The 14,172-nt window shown below is 36.9% G+C and overlaps 1 protein-coding gene across 1 annotated transcript; it reads left to right on the forward strand.

The window, feature by feature from the left end:
* Window positions 1-5,783: 5,783 nt before the first annotated feature.
* LOC139116883 (sialate:O-sulfotransferase 2-like) lies at window positions 5,784-12,700 on the forward strand. Its single transcript, XM_070679615.1, has 5 exons — window positions 5,784-5,949; window positions 8,731-8,898; window positions 9,470-9,646; window positions 11,018-11,209; window positions 12,169-12,700. Exons 2-5 carry the CDS (start codon window positions 8,772-8,774, stop codon window positions 12,522-12,524), a joined length of 852 nt encoding a protein of 283 aa, XP_070535716.1. The 5' UTR covers window positions 5,784-5,949; window positions 8,731-8,771; the 3' UTR covers window positions 12,525-12,700.
* Window positions 12,701-14,172: the final 1,472 nt, after the last annotated feature.

The raw sequence follows: 14,172 nt of genomic DNA on the forward strand, positions 1-14,172 counted from the left end.
TTCGTTTCCCCTGGAATTACGGAAAAATTAAAAAATTGAAGGTTCTCGATATACAGAGGGTCGAAACGCGCGATACAAAAAAAAAAACTAAACCTGTTTGCTCATGCCAGGCACATTATATCCTTATGGTTAAAAGACGCATTTTACTAATTTAAAATTTATTTTTCGAGAGTTCGACAAACTCTGCAACAGTGACACTGCAGCATTCAACTACGGAGGTGAAAAGGCTTACACATAGAAATGTATATGTAAACTGTCTGGACCTGTAGTCTCTGTTAAATGCGGAATTTAAGGTGGCCTTCCACCTGTTTCGGGGTATTTTATGTCGAAATCACGAAAATTAGTTTTTTCTCAGAAAATATTGCTGCAATATTGATCTTCAAGTGTGAATAATATCTTGGTCTGAAAGTTTCTGTTTTGGGCTGAAATTTTGTGATAAAAATTACAAGAGGCACGTTTTTACGTTTTGAGACTACCGTTAAATCTCGATTGGCAAGGGATTTAGGTAAGCGGCAGCGTCACAGTATTGTTGCATGCGCTCGGACAACACCCGCTGTAAAAATCTCATTGACAATTACCTTTCGCAGAGATGATTATATTACGTTCTTGTCTTTATGTTTTCTCAAAGTTTCTTCTTTGACTTTGTTGCCACCGACTGGCGATTGGTTTATTTTAGCAAAAATGACTCCAGGATCGGTCTTCACGACAGAAATGTTGTAAAGAGCGAATGAAAACATTGTCTAAGGAACGCTCGCAGTTGAGTGGTGTTAATCGGTTTCAAGGCGCCTGAAAAAATAGTAGCTCACTGAATCACAGCATGGAGGGTTTTTTTACCTCCATCATCACAGACACTGCCAATCTATATCCTCATACAAATGCAGGTATTTTTGTTGTGTTGTCAACCAATATTCTATTCCCTATGTCATTCGTTATCAGGATCGCTTGATCAGAATCTTCCGCGACTATGAACCCATTCCGAGATCGAATGTTTACATAAAATTGCATTATATTTACGCTTGTGTAGACGGCATCGAGATGCCGTAGCATTCCCGACAGTTAGGTTGAACAGTTACTACTCTGTCCAAATCTTACAGCTAATCCGTCAACATATTATGCATAATCCCATCCCGGGCACTCCCAGAGTTTAATTAGTCATCGACCGCTGTGTACATTGTGCTCTGAAAGGAAACATCGTTCCCAAAATCACCCTTTTTAGTCTTATTTCAACCGTTAACATTGGTTTCAATGAGTGAATATATTGTTTCGGTTGAATAGTTAATGTCACTATCTTGTTTTGGTGTTTTATCGGTCGAGTAAATTGTTTATGGCCATTCAAAAGGACAAAAATAACAACCAATTTACTAAATCGCATTTTTCTCAGTTCGGCATTTTGTCACATTGCTGCACGCTCAAAAGAAAACTCGAGAACGCGTGAACGGAAGTTCACCAGATTTTCAAAGATGTTTGTCGAATAGGTTCTCATTTTTTAATTAAAATCTTTAGAGTCGAGTTATCGCAGCTTAATTAGACGGCATTGTGAAACTAATCAGTTGTGAAAAAACTTTGATTCAACATTGTGAAAAAATTAGGAACTTTTTCGGACAGTATCCTGAAGTGCAATTACTTGTTGACACCAAGACAATAGCCCCCTTCCGCTCTGACTTAAACTTTTTCAAGTCAGTTTTGCCCAATTTCTTCGCACTTTCACTAAAATCTTCCTAAAGACTCATCGCCAATTAATTTTCTTGATCAAATAAAAACCATGGAAATAGCTTTCAGGTGATATATAATACCTGGGTAAAAATACACAACTTCATGGCAAATTCACGTTTGAAAAGAAGTCATTGCAAAGATGGAAAGCTACCTGAAAACGTTCCTCAGTCCAAAACTTGTATTATTCGCTTAACAGGATCGATAAATGTTTTTTTTATTGATGATGACACATTCAAAATATTACAGGGTAGCCTAATTGCCTTTCTGATAAAACTTACCGTATGGAGCTATAGTTAAGAAAAAAGAACATGTCTCAAATAGAATGGGAAATATCTGCTCAGCTGGGAGGGAGTTCGACTCACACCATTTGTTTCTTCTGATAGCTTTAGGCAGAACACACCTCGGGGGCAGATATTCCAACTTTTAAACTTTTTCAATTCTTTTCTGATCTAACACTTTTGGGGGTTCATTTTAAAGCTCTTTGTGTAAGAAAACGTTTCACCGGCTTAGTTTTTCGAAAATTAAAATTTTATTATTTCTCCATAGAGTTAACATAGAGATGGCGGCCATTTTGAATTTCAAATATCGGTAAATCTTGAGCGATTTTCTAGTTCCGAAATTTGCACGGTGACCCCCGATTTTTATTCTTGATTTTGAAAGAGAATTATTAAAATATCCTTTTAGGAAAGAGTGAGCAAAAGTTTAAGTCTTTCGCTTTCGAGGCGCATACTACCTTTAAGGGTTGGGCGAGATATAAAAAGCAGCAAGATGGCGGGGACGCTAATTATGCGAGATGCCCCGACCGTAGACACGTCTTTTTACTGTCTACACTCCGACCAAGCAACACAAGAAGAGAAATACATCCTGGCTCGATTTCAGCGCTTAGTTTTGAAATCTGATACGCTTTACACTTATTTTCGTCGATTAAATATATATATATATATATATATATATATATATATATATATATATATATATATATATATATATATATATATACACACACACACACACACACACACACACACTATATATATATATATATATATATATATATATATATATATATATATATATATATATATATATATATATATATATATATACCCAAAATATTTTCTCTCAATTTTCTCTTCAGGCTCCTGCCATCAATTGTGCTCGTACCCTAGCGAAAAAAATATTTCTACAAAAGAGGCTGCTCTATGAAACTTAACAATCGCGGAATGTTTCACAAATGTTTCGTGTAGAAGATGCGTCATCAGTACTTTGTGTGTGTTGTTAGGGATTTAATTTTTTCATTCTGAGCGAAAGAGAAATATTGCCATATTTTCATTTTTTTTCGTTCTGACATATTAAGTCCAATTGCTACAAATGAAAGGCTTACAAAGGGCAAAGAAATAAGCGGCATATGTTACCAGAATTGATGAAAGCTATATTCAGTGCAAACGATGGGAGTCGTATAATCGGCGAGTAGAGCAAAACATTGCTCAGCTACCAATATTGTATTCCCGCCCATATCATATCAGCAAATCAAAATGCCAGTAGCGTCATTTCCTTGCATTTTCCGAAAAAGCAATGCTAAAGGTGAAACGGGTGGTCGATCACTACCTAGCCACGGTACAAATCTCCACCATCTGAATAATCCAAAAGATCTGAAAATTAATTAATGTTCTCAGGAACTGTATATACAATTGAAGTTTCCCTTGCAATTTTGTATCACAGGACGACGAGTGAGTTCTTAATCTTCCGTAAGCACCCAATGAATGAATAGAGCACGCGGAACAATTACAACAGCTTGCTTTTTGATCACTCGACATGCCCATTCTCTGTTACAATGTTCCGAAACAAATCATGTTAGTTGTATTGAACAGTTGCTGAAATATGCTGAGTCGGGTCATGCGACATGTACGGCGTGTTGTCTTCAGCTGTCAGCCAACTGCCGCAGGAATAGCAATTTGTTTCTAGTAATGCACAGGCTTGTCGTTCAATAAGGGAGCCGTCATTATTTACGGTCGGGGATGGGGTCGGAGGAATATCATCGGAAACTCCGAAATTTCGAGTACACCCCTCTTGCCAACCATGATGAATTTCGGTAACCCCCCCCCTCTCTCTAAAGCAGAAATTTGACTGACCCCCCACACCACACACACTTAGAAGAGTTAAATACCAAGACATGTATTTATAAAAAAAACCACAGCAATAGTAAAGACCTTTCAAATCCTGATGTGTACCCTGCTAGATTATTATCGGTTATCTCATGAGGTGGAAAGAGGTGAAACAAAACAAAATGAAATTCAAAGTGACAACAAAATACAGACATAAAAGCTCACACTAAAACCAGTATCCAATCATATAATATTGTTTCATTTTGATCATGACAGGGTTTTCACTTGGATATCTGACTGGGCAGAATTTGAAAGTGCATGGGAGAAGCACACAAGAGGCTGAAGGGGGAAGTGTCAGATGGCGTGTCCCTATCTTGCGAGCAAATATTTTGAGAAATTGATGTGTGTGGTGCAATCTAAGAGGTGTTTTTAATTTACTTTTTTACAAAGGAAAACTGTCAGAACACCCTAAGATGAGAGCACGAGAGGGGTGTCCCCCCTCTCGCATAGAAAATAGAAATTTGTGTGTGTAATGGTGCAATCTGAGAGGTGTTTCAATTTATTTTTTGCACTTGGTAAAATTGTTTGAAAAATATATTGAACACTGTATTTTTATATATTATTGCCTGAATACATGGGTTTATGTGCCAGAGAGCAGGTGACAATTTGCCCGACGTCAGGAGGGCAAATTGTCTTCTGCTACGAGGGCACATAAACCCATGTATTCATGCAATAATATTTTTATTACATGCCTCTTCACAGTGATGATTTTGACATTTAGTTACATGCAGGACATTCTCAAACAATTTTAGCATTATCGACCAGCACCAAACAGATTTTAACGAAACTCAAAATGGCAGAGCGCGCATGGATATTTTACATCTAGCGTTAAGCGTCTATTTTGACGTCGAAAACGTCGAAGGGCTTCACTGGACCGGGTAACTATGGAAACCGGTCAGTACATCGTTCACCGGCCCGCTAACTCCCCGGATGTTCCTATTCAAATCAATGCACTGATTTTGCACTCACATCGAGGCATGTAATAAATGACATATTTGCATGATCAGTGTTTGAGTCACAATATTCAACAACCAAACAATGACAATACATTTTGTAAAAAACAATTCTCAGCTTGCTAGAAATTGAAGACCAAAGAATAAACAGGAGTGGAAAATCTGTGACCTTCTTGTGTCATTTCTCCAGCTGCCAGTTTCCAATGAAAAGCCTGATGTCAATTAAAATATGTTTCTGCCATATAAATAAAGGATGAATTCACAGCAGTTCAGTTTTGTCCTAGATCCTGTGAAAAATTGAGTGTGCAATGGTGTGATGGTGCAGTCTGTAAAACTAGTAAAACTGTTTGAACACCCCAAGGGGGAGAGCACGAGAGGGGGTGATCCCCCTCTCGCATCGAAAATTTTGAGAAATTGATTTGTGCAATGGTGCAATCAGAGAAGTGTTTCACTTTGTTTTGCACCAAAAATTGAGTAACACCCCCTTGTTCCCCTCCATATTTTGAGCTACCCCTTGAAGTTTTCAGTTTTTTGGGTGACCCCCTCCCATTCTCCGACCCCCAAGCCGTAAATAATGACGACTCCCTGATTGGCGCTATATTCCCATGACAGGGTAAATGGTTTTCGACTCATCGTGAAACCGGCAACCGCAGAGTGAAGCCGTAGAAAAAGCTCGTACCAGAACATTCATATGGGAGGCGAATGATGACGTACCCAATAGTTTTTTTTTTCCCAGTAGAGCAAAACATCGCTCAGCAACCAGTATTGTATTCCCGCCCATATCATATCAGCAAATCAAAACATTTTTTTCTTTTATGGCTACAAAAATATCCCTATATCACCGTGAGAGGATGCAGTTTTAGTTTCTTTTGAAAATGCGGGAGGACGTATGATGAAATGGTGACGTAGTTAAGGCAGTGCCAGGGTCAGGCGGGCAGCATGCACAATTGTCACATACTCTGAATGACGCAGTCATGTAGGTATTGGAGATCTCCCAGTTGCTAACATCCTGCATATCTGCAGCTCAAGTGGATATTTTTTGAATTCTAGGAAATCGTTCGTTGAAAGACTGCTTAAACTATTTGAACGAGTCCAGAGCCCTCCTTTTGAAGACATAGGTAAGACTTTGTTGTGTTAAAGTAAAACACATTCTAGAGTAGGTGTTTCTTGCATAGCTGCAAAATGCGCGCAAGCCGCTTACCGTTTACGTACTTGTAAAATGGCCGCCTAGAAAAATCGTCTTCGATGTCCGATCCAGAACTTATAGTATTGGTTTGTTGTGTATGATTCATAACTATGGTTATGGATACGCCCTTATTGCTGCTTCGTTAAATTGTTATACTAAAATGAAACCCAGAAACGATGAATGCATATATATATATATATATATATATATATATATATATATATATATATATATATATATATATATATATATATATATATATATATATATATATATATATACGTGGTCGATTACATGCGGACATAGACAGTAGGGCAAAGATATCTAGATCCGCTGTCTATGATTAAGAGCAACCAGTTTTCCAAACGTACCGACGTACGTTTATCAGAAAAATAAACAACTTTAACTGACTGACACTAACAGCTGGGTGGATGTGGTAAATTAGTCTCCAAATGTCGCGGGTAAAACAAATACCATCGTCGAAATGCCCCCCAAAATAGTTCAACTCAACATAATTACATTGAAGCAAAGCAGAAAGCATGGTTAGGCTTCCGCCGTGCATAAACTATTTTGCATTATTCAAACATGGTGTCGACAACTAACATTCATATGTAAGTGTATTTGCAGTAACAGTAATTTTTAAGTGGCTAAAAACGAAAAAGTCGAAAGTCATTTTTCTTCAGAAACGCATAGTGTAAGTAAGTGTAAGTAAGTGTTTTTTTTCTTCTCTCATGGTTCTTCAAATAGTAGAGAGGTTTTAAAAATTCAACGCAATATTGGTTTATAAGATTAACAAGGTCAAAACTGATTAAAAACTGCAGAATTATCATTATTGCTGTTCACATTTACGTTAAATCTGTGCTTTTGATTAAATCTTATGCACTGAACAAAGCGAACGATCATAGAGTGATTGATGATATGCATGTTGAACCGGAATGGGAAATTTCTTTACGTAAAGACTATTATATGACAATGTATGCAATTTTATATAGAATGGGTGGTTATCTATCTGTATGAGTGAATTGAAAATTCGTCATGACACCTCTTCAAAAGCGGACCTGGTTGACCTATGGAGACTTCTCAACCCATCGACAAAGTGCTACACATGGCGCAGACTTCGATCAGTGGTCATTCTGAGCCGAATCGATAATTTCCTCATTAGCAGTTCTCTTCAGCGGGCAGTTAGAGATGTTGACATAGTCTTTTGTATTTATTCTTTCCATACGATAAAATCGTTAAAACTTAGGGCGCTCGTATTGGAAATAAAATAACAGGTTTCTTGTTCATGGTGATTTTCCTAACCATATTTATAATAGTAGCTTCATATATTGGACAAATAAATGCAATACAAATGATCTAATTTTAATTTGGGATAATACTAAGTACAAAATTAAGTCAGTTTCCGTTTCTTATGGTCAAAAAGGCGAAAGGAGAGAAAAGACAGGATTAAGAACCTACCATTAAAGTTAACTGAGCTTGAGGGAATGCTCGCTCTTAATTCGTAAGACGGAGTTAAAGCCCCACTAGCTGTAACTCTTGCATATCTTCCTATTCTCTCCAGGTTTTCTCTGAATTCTACCCTCTGAAGGGATATGGGCTTTTACTGCATTAGGAAACCATTCATTTGTGAAACATTTGACAAGTAAATTCAAATGTCAACGGTTACTTTGATTTCCAGCCATTTCCAAAAATTGGTAATATTACAAAGGAAACAGAAAATACAGTGTCACAGTTGGAAAGATTTACTCCTATGCATTACATTGGGCTACTCTGTGCAGTTTATGTGAAGATTTCAGTGCAGATATGCACAGCATCCATGGTTTTTGCTGTTTTGCTTTTTTGCATTGGGTTCCGATTTAATGAGTGGGAACTCTATGCTCCGTCTTACCGGGGAGCGTAGAGAGTGCCCTCGAGCGACGAATCTTTCAGGGTAATTTAATCGCAATGTAATCTTTTCTTGTTGAAAATTGCACGTACAGTCCCAGTGGGTACTTAATAATAAGTGTATACATACACCTGAATTAGCACAATATCACAAACTTATTTTAGCTTCAAAGTAAAATCATAAAAATAATTCTAAAAGATACAGCTAGTGAGGCTTTAAACTAGAGATTGAAAATACTCGCAAGGGGGTACTGTGTGAGCTTGATTACATTATCGGGGGAAATATTATTCGGTCTTGGCAAATGGTATGAATATTGGGAAAAGAACACAAAGTATTTCTTGGATCTCGAAAGAGTTGATGCAAAACGAAATCCCATATCATGCAGATTGTAAATATATGATAATGGGAGACACTCTCAGTGAGATTAATATTGCAGTTTTTTTTCCGATCTCTATAGGAGCAAGAATGTTCACAATGAGTTCGTTCAAAGTGTTGGCATTCCAAAGTCATCCGATGTAAATAAAGACATTTGGAGAAGCTTTAAATTCCCTTGGAGGTTTGCCAAAACAAAGCTCCTTGTAATAATGGGCTCAGTTGAATTCTCTGTTGCTTTTCGGCCTCTTGTTAGCTCCTGTGTAGTAAATGCACAAAACGTATCTTATGAAAAGGGCAAACTCTTTGATAGTCAAAACTAAAAGGGGCTATTTCACTTTGTGATAAAAAAGGAGGACAAGCGTTTCATTAAATGGCCTTAAATTTGTAAATTGTCCAAATCAAAGGCTAGAAACCGCTGATCGGACTGTCAGGCAGCTTTTATTTTTTTTCTAGTTTTGAATCGACAAGACACTGAAAGAAAATAAAGCAGAAGAATGAGAAGAAGATGTTTTGTTGCCCTTGTCGGAAGTGTGTGCATGTCGCTCTTTCTTCCCATGGGACTGTTGGTAGCCTTACCGAATATCTTTCTCAAAAAAATCCATCGCCGTCATGACCTCTCAAGTAAGTGCTTAGATAACCTTCGATTGTAACTCGTGATTTGCAATGACGGTTACCGTGCCAAAAAGTAAAATGGGTAGCAAAATATATTATGTGTTAACAAGTTCAAATGAGTACCCATACACTCTTACCTATTTTGTATCGAGTGATGTTTTCACATTGTAGCACCGATGCGCTCTTTTCTCAGATATATTTTAATTCTATCAGTAACAAGCAAAATTTAGATATTTTCAATAACTTAAGTAATTGTCGTCATGGATTATGTAAGATCCTTTTTTTTGAACAATTACTTTTATCTGGATGTATTTCTGAGTATCTTTCACGGTGTTGCTGTTTTCTTATGTGAATTTGTTTGTTTGTTTTCGTTGTAACTGTTATATATTTATTATTTTTGTATTATATTTTTATTTTCAAACGAACCTGTTATTGGGGCAACCTGTTGGTTCGAAATTAAATTCAAAAAAAGTGTGAAACCCAATAAAGTGAATGATGTTACCCGTAGATGATATGAGACAGACAAGTGATTTCGGTAGCTAAAAGATTGATTCTTTCTGTTTATGTGTTTTCTCTCTAGGGACACAATATGATAATCTTAACTGTAGCGTTTCGCTTTCTGCTGAGCACACCCATCCAATCGTTGCCCTTGCTAGTTTTCCTGGATCTGGTAACACGTGGTTAAGACATCTTTTAGAGCTGTCTACTGGTATTTACACGGGGTCTGTGTTCCACAGCAAAATACTATATACAAATGGTAAGTAGAGCAACTAACAGAAATATTGCCGACTATGAATTTTTCGAATTTAAAATTTGTAATTTCAAGTGCCTGTAAATGGAAGAACACGATTGGAACTAATTTGGGATAATTGGATCTTTATATTTTTCAAATTTCTCAAAAATGTTTGGTGTGCTATAGCTGAATGTTGCGATATTACAAATTGCTCATAAAAAAGTGTATAACTTAAAAAGAAAAGCTCATGTGGTTACATTTGCAGATTAATTCGACATTAAACACGATTGGAACTAATTTGGGATAATTGGATTTTCATATTTTTCAAATTTCTCAAAACTTTTAGGTGCCCTATAGCTTAAAGTTGCGATATTACAAATTACTCATAAAAACAAGTGTGTAACTTAAAAATTAAGCAGATGAGCTTACATTTGCAGATCAAATAGACATTACTTCACCATCGAATTATCCAAAATTAGTTCCAATCGTATTATTAGCTCGCCATCCAATTACCCCAAATAAGTTCCGATCGTGTTTAAGGTAATGTGTTTGTCTAGTACGCAAGTTTCCACGATGACCCCTAAGTGCATGCTATTCTTGATTTCGAAAGGGAATTATAATTTAAAATTACCTTGACTCTGGAAAGTTTTGGCAAAAGTTTCAGTCTTTCGATTTCGAGGCGCAAACTACCTAATTTACTAATTCCGTATTCACCACACAGGTCTGTGGTATTTCGCTCACAGTAGATTATGCGCACTGTGACGTGCATAGAGCAGTAAATATGCCTTAAACAAGAAGTTACAGGACCGTAGGAGCACAAGAGGGGGATTACTGATGATGCATCCATTTGCATACACTGGGCGGGAGGTTTTGAATTCTCATAGCATCGTTTTGACCGTATGATAAATTTGAATAATCGCGATGAACACTTTTGTGACATATTCAAAGAGGGGTCAAATGGTCGTACAGGGAACACATTTTGAAACATGCGCGTTCTCCGACAAAATACGGAACATTTTTTAGGTTTTTTTTCGACTCAAGTTTAGTCGCTATATATTCATAGATATCATATGCATGATTCAATGGCAATGAACACGTGAAGCATTACAAAATTATAGCATTCTGGGACCTAACATGGCACGTCCGATCGATAGCATGGCTTTTAGGACATTTGCATAGATTGACGATGATCCGGCTTTTATAGGGGAAGTTCCTCTTTAAACCACGACTCGACCGGTCCAGTCTAAATTGTACTTTCGTGTTTATAACCTTGTCGTGACGTGCACTGTAAAAGGTACTAATCAAATCTCATTTCAAATTCAGTCCTCTTGACCTCTAACCTTCTGACGTCTTCCTTGTCTGCCAATATCTTTTTTTGTTTTTTGGCTTCTGAAGGTTTCATCGGAGAATATGAAGACTACACTCTCGGCACAACGCTAACGGTAAAAATACATGGTAACTACATGAAGGATTTTCAAGCTGCCATATTACTTATACGTGATCCCTACAAATCACTTATAGCCGAATACAACCGTCGAATGGCGGGAAAGACAGGAACAGCATCCATGTCAGACTTCTTTAGTGAAGGTAACGTAATAAGCACGCATTCACAACGAATGTTTTAAGCACCCTATATGTGGAAAAGTTGTATAGTCTGTTCACTTGAGGAATGATAACGACACCGAATCCCGCGTACCATTCATTATCTAATGTTCATATTAATGGCCGTCAATAAATTGATACAATATGTAATAGGATGCAATACAATAGAATCATGATGTAAGAAAGTTATCATTGGCTGGCAGCAAATTTTACTGAAATAGCCATCGCTAATCATAACATTCATCTGAAAAAGAATGCACTTGTGATAATGCTATCACATTGTCAAAAGTTACCATTCGGGCAGTGTAACGATGCCAAACCAATGATACCGCAGAATTCGGGACTTTTTGTTTTGTTAAGGTGACATTTCTCATAACATATGGGGATTCCCAAACATTAAACCCGGAAAGCACATCAATTATATCAAAGTCGCCGAGCCATATTTTTCATGATGTTCCCTAGTTTTTCATATATCGATAATTATTTTGTCGTATAATGTTTCAGTGAAAAAGTGGGAATCAACAGAGTACCGCACTGTCGCAGGATGTATACAATCACTTTATACGCATGCGTAATTCTAATAATGTATACTGATTGCCTGATAGCGACTAACGATATTGTCCTAAAACACCTCTTTCTGAGTCTGAATCACACTAATTTACCCCTGGTAACACTGACAAGATCCTAATTATCAACTAATCTGCTACAAATAATTTAGTAACCTCTTCTAAAAGCCATGTAAAACAATTTCAAATATTGAAATATTTACCCAAATATTTTACAAATAGTTTAGATAAGCTACTGAGAGAAAAAGCTTTTACCTAACAAGCAGCGTATCAATATTTCCTTTCGCGGACATAATAAAGAAGCATGCTATGGAGAAGATTATATAATAAAATTTGCTGTACAGGATAATTCCAATCATGTATTTTCCTTTTATTCAGGGTGGAACCAATATTTGAACGAAAGAGCGCCAGTTTGGGAGACGCACGTTCTGCATTGGCTGAGCATCGAGAAGCCCTTACTTGTTATTGATTATTTGAGCTTGAAGGAAGATACCATAGGTGAAATGTCAAAGATAACTGAATTCCTAAAAACTGGGATGACGGACACCAGAAGACAATGTCTGTTGAAGGATATGTCGGGATCGTTTCACAGAGAAGGCCAAAAGTCCGTCCCCGATGACCCTTTTACGGCAGATATGCATCTACAAATTGAAGGGTATATTGCAAACGTGAACGATAGGCTGAAACAATTGCACCTGCCACCTCTGCGAAGAGAATTCAGTGTTACAACCTGAATACACTATGTATAGTTACATGTATAGACTGATATATATAGTTATATATATGTAGATATAGTTATATAAATTTTAGTTATATTTTAAACATTCTGTCATTCTGATCTGATGATATTGTTTACACGTGAGTTGTACCATATTGTAGGATACGGTGTAAATACAGTATTTTGAAATATATAAAAAATTCTCTGTGTGTGATGTGTGATAGCGAGTATGTGAGTGCGAGTACTTCATGAACTCGACAGCGTGTGAAAGGGTCGCAGTCAGAAAAATTGCAACAACTTAGCTCGGTTATTGAACCATTATTTTATAAGAATGGCGATTTGGCCGAGCGATTTTGTTTAGTAATTATATTCAAAATAATTATTTTCATCGCAAACCTTACTGTTACTTATGTGTGCCAATCGTTAAATCATGGCAAATACTTCCGTATGGCCTTCATAATGTCGACGATATTGATATTGACTATGCTTAACACCAGAGGGCACCCTGCAAACCAATAGCCAGACTCACTCCATCAGATTGCACCTGTATAGACAACAGTGCTTTCAGTATAGCGGGTGACAGACAGCATCATACGGACTTTGCTCATAAATGATTTGTTAAATATTCATAAGAACTTGGAAAGATGAATGACAGGAGTAGACAATTTTGGGAGAGACCCACAGGAATTTTTTTAATCATAAAGGCCAAGTTGCATCAGACAGTGTTCAGAAACCAGTCACATTTGTAGATCGAAGATACTAAGTAGTTATATATATATAAGGGAATGTGTCCTATCGACAAAGCATGAAATGGCCAAGCATTGTCACATGACGCTGAGAAGGGCTGTTAAAGAACGAGGACACTGCACAGTCAATGTCGAAGATAACGGGTGCATTCACAAGATCAAATCCTATAAAGAGACACTGACCACGTGGTTGCTCATCCACTTTGTAGTGGAGCGTCTGGAAAATGCTGCAACAAAAACAGTTTGCATTAAATCCGATGCTTGAGCCAAATATGCAGGTGAATTCCTTGACGATATTATCCATCAAGGTTCTAAAACTGCAACATGAGTTCTTTCATGTTGCCCTACGCTTTCATAGAGATCCCGCTACACTGGTTTCTGATACTACTAAGAAATGTATCTAAACATACGAAAGAAAGGCCATATAACGGATTCCTTTTGAGAGAATTGGGCATGGAATATATATATATATATATATATATATATATATATATATATATATATATATATATATATATATATATATATATATATATATGATATATGGGCTAATGCACTTGAACTAATCAGAAAATCGTGCTACCATCTCAGTAAAAGTTGCAGCGGCAGACAACCAGGAATGGTCAATGCATGTATCCTTAGTAGATTTTTCTCATTGGAGTGAACTTTTCAACGTTTTAAGCTATGCTTGTCACTCACACATATGCAATGACCGTGGAAACTCTGTTGAAATCAAAATTTGTCATTCAAGTTTTCCCCAACACAGAGATTTGCCATCTTGCATCAATTAATCTCCCATTGATCGTTTTGTGTAAGATGTTTGCCTGTAGATCCTGTTATCGCACACGTGTAGCACCTTTCGTAGATGCTATAATGTGGTTCGTGAAATTCGCCATTGTAGTAATAACAAGATTGGAA

This window comes from Ptychodera flava, chromosome 18 (genome assembly GCF_041260155.1).
Source record: "Ptychodera flava strain L36383 chromosome 18, AS_Pfla_20210202, whole genome shotgun sequence".
Taxonomy (NCBI): Eukaryota; Metazoa; Hemichordata; class Enteropneusta; family Ptychoderidae; genus Ptychodera; species Ptychodera flava.

Coding starts and splice junctions, on each gene's coding strand:
- LOC139116883 (XM_070679615.1), top strand. CDS start 8,772: ATGAGAAGAAGATGTTTTGTTGCCCTTGTCGGAAGTGTGTGCATGTCG. Junction 8,899..9,469: donor TCGCCGTCATGACCTCTCAA/GTAAGTGCTTAG, acceptor TTTTCTCTCTAG/GGACACAATATGATAATCTT. Junction 9,647..11,017: donor CAAAATACTATATACAAATG/GTAAGTAGAGCA, acceptor TGGCTTCTGAAG/GTTTCATCGGAGAATATGAA.